Here is a 7,916-nt window from a genome sequence, read left to right on the forward strand (position 1 = left end):
CCAACATAAAATGTCACCATGTCATTACAAAAAAAATGAAATTCCCTTGAATTTATTTTTTACAAATCCAATCAGTTCTTCACGTTGATTCAACGTCATCACATTGACTGTTTTGGTTAATTCAATCTGTTGATGCACAGTAGGAAGGAATGATTTGTTCCTAGTATTTTTCCTTCTATATGCTTGGTCAGCATAAGTTGAAAATTTACTGCTGAGTAATTGTAGATACTTAGCCAGTCATTTCATTATATATTAACCAAATATGTTAAAACACAGTATTTCTTTAATGTAATCATCGCAGTACCATTACTCAAAGCCCCTAAAAATGTTGGGGTTATTGGCTTAAATGTTACAGGCTCTGCATACTGTCCAAAGGATATCAAATAATACTCACAACAATGTAAAATATTTTTGAATTTTATTTTGACATAAATATGTAATGTCTTACTTTAGTGATTCAGTCCTATAGTGCAGGATTCTGTTAATCTAAAAATGAGAACCTTGATTATTTGCTTCAATCATATACACATACCCATACTGTAAATGCAGTCATCAGAGTCGTGAGATTTTCTAAGAGTGAACCCCCAGGGAGGCTATACTTGAATAACCATTGGGGTCATGGGACGTGATAACTGGGGTGAGCAGCTACTGCCTGTGTAGCACTGGCAGGTGAACTTGTCTTCGAAGGTGAGTAGGTCAGCAGAGGAGGGTATTCCGATGGCCACGTACTTTCGCTGGGACTTTAGGAGGCGGAAGTTGTCCGGGTTCAGGTGCAGGTAGTCATTGGAGTTGTAGTCCTTTCTGACACAGCGGCCATTGCCCTGGCAAAGGACGTCACTACAGAGTTTGGCGGCAGCGGTCACGTTAGCGATGTATGGGTTGAGGGTGGATGTCAAGTATGTGGATAATGCTTCACATGAAGCCTGAAAGGAGAGAGAGGAGGGTGGGGGGTGAGATATTAAGGAACTTGTTCTTGGGATGGAATGTTGGATGAATTATATAGAGGATAGAAAGAAGGGGGCTACAAATGGACATGTCATATCCAAGTGTTGTGCCACCTGACAACATGTGAAAGGAGATATGATAAGCATAAACATTCCGTACTTTCCGTTTTTTTACATAAATAGCAAATGTAACAGCGTGCCATCATTGGTCAGCACTTCATTACGGAAAAAAACACATGAATTTCACATTTCAGCAATTTCATGTTTCAACAAGTGGTGATGAAGTCCATCCATCTTCCACATTGAGCCATGAGAGATTGACATGCATATCATTAATATTAGCTCCCTGTGTACTTTTATGGACCACCCGCGCTGCTCTGTTCTGAGACAATTGTAATTTTCCTAAGTCCCTCTTTGTGGCATCTGACCACATTACTGAACAGTAGTCCAGGTGTGACAAAACTAGGGCCTGTAGGACCTGCCTTGTTGATAGTGTTGTTATTAAGAACGCCGAGCAGCACTTTACTAGGGACAGACTTCTCACCATCTTAGCTACTGTTGGATCAATATGTTTTGACCATGACAGGGTTACTACAAGCAGTTTAGCAACCTCAATTTCCACAATATTCATTACACTATTTAGTTGAGGTTTAGGCTTTAGTGTATGATTTGGCCCAAATACAATGCTTTTCATTTTTGAAATATTTAGGACTACCTTATTCCTTGCCACCCATTCTGAAACTAACTGCATATCATTGTTAATTGTTGTAGTCATTTCAGTTGCTATAGTAGCTGACGTGTATAGTGTTGAGTCATCTGCATACATAGACGCACTGGCTTTACCCAAAACCAGTGGCATGTCGTTAGTAAAGAATGAAAAATGTAAGGGGCCTAAACAGCTGCCCTGGGTAATTCCTGAGCTTACCTGGATTATGTTGGAGAGGCTTCTATTAAACCCTACGTGTTCTGTTAGACAGGTAACTCTTTAGCATCAAAACAGCAGGGTGTGTAAAGCCATAATACATAATTTTTTCTAGTAGTAGACTATGATCGATAATGTCAAAAGCCGCACTGAAGTCTAACAAAACAATCCCCTGCAATCTTTGTATCATCAATGTATCTCAGCCAATCAAACTGGTCAAACACAATTTTTTCAAAAAGTTTACTAAGGGTTGTAAACTAAGGGTAACAGGTTGATTGGTCGGCTATTTGAGGTGTCCAGGGCACATCTGGGGGCTGAGGGGGGTCTATAGCAAGCAGAAACAGCGAGAGACTTATTTCTGGAAAGGTGGATTTTTAAAAGAAAAGCTCAAACTGTTTGGGCATAGACCTGGATAGTAAGACAGAACTCTGCAGGCTAACTCTGCCCACTTTGGCAGTTCAATCTTGACAGAAAATGTTGTAGTTGGATGGAAATTTCAATTTTTGGTGGCCTTCCTAAGCCAGGATTCAGACAAGGCTAGGACATCAGGACATATGATAGATGTTAAAACTATGTATTCCTACCACTATCATCAAAGGCATTATCTATATTTCCGAGATAGTCAAAATGTAATCTGTTACAAGCAAGTTATGAACCTTATTTCTTCGGCTACATATGTTAATATCGCCTATTTTTAGCACCTTTCTGGGTTGTTTGATTGTTGGCGCATACAAAAAAAATTCAAACAGCAAAATATATTTTTCAATCTATAATTCTGCTTAAGAATGGAAGGTTGGGGATTGGCTGAACATTTCAAAGAGCTGAAGAATCTAGATTATGTTTCTTCAGAAGGGGGTTCACCATAAGTTTTTAGTGAGGTTTGGAAAGTGCCTGTGAATACGGAGTGATTAACAATACCTTGCAATTAAAAACTGTTTTGAAGAAGGTGGTGGGGATATGATTGAGAAGGCAGGTAGAAGGCTTAAGTTGTGATGTCACTTTCCTGAGCATGTCTGAGTAAAACAGGGAAAATAAATCCACAGTGCCTTTACGTGTTAGGCTAAGGCACATATCAAACTTCTCATCAAGTCTTGCTTGACTGATAACCAACATTAGGCTGGGTATCTTACCTCTGAAATATGCCGCAAACTCATCACATTTAGATGTGGAGGAAAGTTCAATTAGGATTGAGGGGGTAGGATTTATCAGGCCATCAATGGTCAAGAAGAGCATCTTTAAATTATTCTGATTAATAGTGATCAAGTAAGAAAAATGAGTTATTCTGGCATTTCTAATGGCCTTGTTAAATATGCCAAGATGCTCTCTCAGAATATCATAATGGACCTGCGACTTAGACTTTCTCCCCTTCCACAACCAGGTAATAAAATACACAGTGGTGACCAGATAAAGCAACATCAACAATAGAGGACATGTCAATAGAAAGCCCCTTGGTAATAATCAGGTGCAGAGTATGGCTGCAATTATGGGTGGGCCCAGTACCATGTTGGATAAAGTCCATAGAGATCAAAATATTCATAAATTAAATGACCTTGGAGTCAGTCTCTTTGTCAACATTAATATTAAAATCGTCCAACACAATGATTTTATCATAGTTCTCCGGGACAATAGACAATAGCTCAGATAAATCAGTAAAGAAAGTTGGTTCAGTTTTGGCCAGCACTGGTGGCTAACATTTAAACAGTATAGGATGATGCTCAAAAGGCCCGAAGTCTCCAAACTAAATGTCCTTACAGCCGAGAGCAGTATTAAAAGTAGAGGCTGTCCACCCACCCTTTTTCCCTTTTCTGATAGAGTATCAAAAGCTGTAGTCCAGAGGGGAGGCTTCAATAAGAGCGGCACTAGAGTCTGATGACAGCCATGTTTCAGTGAGAAACATGCAATCAACTTTGCGCTTAGTAATGATGTCATTCATGAGAAAGGTTTTACTAGTGATTGCTCTAACATTTAAAAGCATATTCAACGGGGCATCTGCATCGAGGTGACACATGGAATAACATCCAAATTATTAACGTTACAACCATTTTTTCCTGACAGTCTCCAATCTAACAGAATGGTAGGAGATGACAGTTTGTATAAACTCACTAGAAGGCGGAGTTAAAGGAAGATAAATTAGGTTACTCACAATACCCGTAGTGACATTTCCATAAGATTTTATATGCTTTCCAAGTCTTTTGTTAGTTATTCTGACAGGGAGAACTGGAGCACTACCAGACCCTGTCCGTCAATCTCAAAAACAGTTTACGATGATGCTGGAAATAATCCGGAAACATCTCCGCACTTACTAAAAGTGTGCTGCTATTTTAGTTATAAGTTATTCTGTAAGGACATGTATAAATAAACATACATGATATAGTCAAATATATATTGTCCTTTGAAAACACTATGCTAAAAGCACTTGTGTGTATCATAAAGACTCATTTTTGTTTGCAGGGCGACAGGCGACAAAAAGGAGTCATGTCAAATCATGTGTCATATCATCAAATGTCAAGTGTTCCAAAAACATACTGTATAGTTTCACATGATTTCACAGGTGAAAAAATTATTATAATAAATGCGTTGGTTTACAGGGTCAGCGCTTTGCTCAAGGGCACAACAGATTTTTCACCTTGTCAGCTCAGGTATTTGAACCAGCAGCCTTTCGGTTGCTGGCCCAACATTCTAACCCAGGGCTCTTCAAACCTGTTCCTAGAGAGCTACCATCCTGTAGGTTCTCTCCGACCCTAATCTAGCGCAACTGGTTATAATAATTAGCTGGGTGATAAACTGAATCAGGTTAGTTCTAACTGGGGTTGAAGAGGAAACCTACAAGAGGGTAGCTCTCCAGGAACAAGGTTGGCGAGCCCTGCTCTAACCACGAGCCTACCTGCCGCCATGCCAAGATCATCACATATGAAGTGTTCCAAAAACATGTTGTTTTCACATGTGCAGAACTGGTATATGTCACGTGAAATCATATGATTTCTCTGCGAGGGTACTGCACCACCACTCAACAAAGCTTTTTACATTGAAGTATTCAATGATATTTAAGCAAAACATAGTACAAATTAAATAGGTGTACTTTATATTTCATCACGGGACATAAAATAAGAAATGTGGAGGGGTGTATTTGAGATTACCTTGTCAGTATAGTCGGCACTGGCTCCCCAGAGCACTGACCCGGAAGCCCCCAATGCTGCACTTTCTCCAATACTTCTGATCAGATCCTCCTGGGAATGACAGACACACAGAAACTCCTGCATGAAACTCAACTGAAGTTAAAAAAAAATACATTTGTAATAGTGTATGTCTTAAATGTTCTTGTGAGTTATCAGCATTTAGTGAGCACACATTTTAATAGCACAAAGGTAAAGATAACATAAAAGTCTATTGAAATTGTGTAGCACTTAATTTTGAAATATTTTAAGTAATTGACATCTAATGCCCTCACCGTACTGAGAAACTTATTTATGTCACGGTAGAGTGGGCATGAGTACACATAGATGGGCACAGTGTAGGGGCGTTTGGGCAGAGCTGCCACCCTCACTGCCTCCTGAACGCGGTTTCGGACAAAAAGTGCCACGTTGGTGCTGTTGTTCAGCGATGCAGACAGGTAGACTGAAGGGTATAGAGCCGTGCTGGACTCCCAAAGCCACAAAAGCTCGTCGTTCTGGCTCTTGGTCTTGTCGGAGCATTGCCCTGTGTAGTCTGGCTTCTCCCAGCCATAGTTGTAGCAATCGGGGAACAGATAGAACCCCCATTGCTGGCTGGGCCGCTGGCTGATACCTAGCATCATGGTTCCCTCCATGTAGTTGCGGGCTGCAGTCTGAAACTGCTTCTTGGCCTCAGTGGTTGCTTGTGATGGGGACAAAGAGGGGTCCTTCTCTCGAGCGTAGGCGATGGACAATTGACGGTAAATATTCTTGGACCCCCAGTTTCTGTCCCACAGGGGGCGCCAGTCTTCCCAGTCGATGACGGCCAGACCCGGGGTCGTGTCAGAGGGGATGTAATGATTGATGTCACCGTAGGCCTTAATCAGGTGGGCCGTCAGGTTGCCCTTTTGGGGGATGCCATCATTGAACTGGCGATGGTTGTTGGGGTCAACGTGAGGGTACAGGCCCAGGCGGTCGACGTAGAACAGGGTGAGAAACTGACCGGGAACAGCAGCAGGCGTGGTCACTGCTTTGAAGGAGCAGGTGTCCAGTGGGATCTGCAGCCTCTTGCATGCAGGGGTCGGGGTATTCCATATACCCACAAACGGATGACCGTCAAACAGTGGGGGCTCCGTTGTAGGTAGGGGGGAGACGAAACTAAGACACGCCAGAAGGGAGAGGGCAAGGGTGGGGAGTAGCTGGGGAGCGCCCCTTTTCATCTGGGGGAACTGGTCCATCGTGACTCCTCTGTGAGAACAAAAATACATAAATACATGTATGTGGCAACTGGCAGTGAAGGAATGTGACTTCCCAACAATCTCTGTATAGCTACAGTGAGGTACCTTATTTGTGTGTCTTTTCAGATATCTTTACATAGCCAGTGATGGCCATAGCAGAGAAAAAAGGTGATAGAGCCAGTGGTGGCAGTTATTAGAACATTCAGTACACAAGCTGTTGATGACGATGTTCAACTGTTACAAAGTCAGATGACAGACTAATATTAAGGATGTTACCAAACAGCCAAAAGGCAGCCTACTAGTCCTTACCTGTGCGTAATACGCGGTTGGAGCACACTGACACAGTAGAGAAATCATATTTTTATACATTTGGGTTAATCTATCCCATTTGATGTCATCTTGTGTCAAGTGCTCATTAAACATGTTCCTGTTTGTTGTACATTATGGTTTATCATTCAAGAGCTTTATCTGTGGTTCCAAGAAGGACCGTTATCGACTATTTAATAGACCTATTATAGAGCGACAGAGCAGAGCAAGGACATACAATGGTTCATATTTGCAGAATTTCAATCTGGCTGTCAAGGTATACTTGTCTCTGGTATCTGAAAATAACAGCAGATGATATATCACCTGTTATTGTGAAGCTATTGCTCAACCTTTTGACAAACCTCAGGTCTTGACAGAATTCTTGACATATGAAATGGGAGTGGGTAGAACAAAAACCTAGTACTTTAGGCCTAAGTTCCAAAGCCGTCCTGATTGGACAATATACCCTATGCACTTATATCACTTTATGCAAATCAAACATTTTCCATGACCTGATAGATAAAAAAAAATAGGCATATTAATAATATAATTTTCTTATCCTCTGGATGGGAGCAAGGCACGTCAGGCTCCGAATCAGATTGCGGGCTTTGGGGTGAGAGAACAGTTAAGTGCTATGATCAAGCAGCCACCACACTTATGTCAACCAGTACAACAGGTCTGGTACATTTCTGTGAAACTATTTATTTTACTGTTATCTGGTCTCCTATCTCTTTTCTGTACTCGGGAAAACACAGATGCCCTTCAAGGCACCTGACCTCTGCAGTGTGCGGAGGATATCAGTGTTTGTCTGCAGTTAACAGCCTATTACACTGTTACATTGCGTGCGTGTAAGAGAGAGAATGTGGCCAAATAGAATCCAAGTGTTAGGGGTCACTTTCAGGGACACTTTAAGGGTAATTTAAGGGCTACTAAGGGCTAATTTAAGGGCTACTAATGGCTAATTTAAGGGCTACTAATGGCTAATTTAAGGGCTACTAATGGCTAATTGAAGGGCTACTAATGGCTAATTGAAGGGCTACTAATGGCTAATTTAAGGGCTACTAATGGCTGATTTAAGGGCTACTAAGGGCTGATTTAAGGGCTATACTGTACTAAGGGACCAGGAATCTTTGAGAATCGTCATTGATACATTAGAAAATAGTCAGCCATGGTTCTTGATATAAGCATCCATTTACTGTGATTTAATTAAGTTGCTTCGATTAGGAGGAAAATTAAGAGACAAATTAATGTATTCAAAATGATTTACATTTTTTGGTAACACTATATTTTAAGATGCACATTTTAGCTACAAATGTGTGGTTTATAAGCGTGTATACACGTAGCTAATAAGGCCTTA

General features: G+C 41.1%; 1 protein-coding gene across 1 annotated transcript; it reads right to left on the reverse strand.

Moving 5' to 3' along the window:
* Window positions 1-401: 401 nt before the first annotated feature.
* LOC118396461 (hyaluronidase-5-like) lies at window positions 402-6,677 on the reverse strand. Its single transcript, XM_035790697.2, has 4 exons — window positions 6,563-6,677; window positions 5,315-6,263; window positions 5,004-5,093; window positions 402-923 (listed from the first exon to the last, which is right to left on the reverse strand). Exons 2-4 carry the CDS (start codon window positions 6,251-6,253, stop codon window positions 594-596), a joined length of 1,359 nt encoding a protein of 452 aa, XP_035646590.1. The 5' UTR covers window positions 6,254-6,263; window positions 6,563-6,677; the 3' UTR covers window positions 402-593.
* Between the last annotated feature and the right edge of the window lie 1,239 nt (window positions 6,678-7,916).

Source organism: Oncorhynchus keta, chromosome 17, assembly GCF_023373465.1.
Source record: "Oncorhynchus keta strain PuntledgeMale-10-30-2019 chromosome 17, Oket_V2, whole genome shotgun sequence".
Taxonomy (NCBI): Eukaryota; Metazoa; Chordata; class Actinopteri; order Salmoniformes; family Salmonidae; genus Oncorhynchus; species Oncorhynchus keta.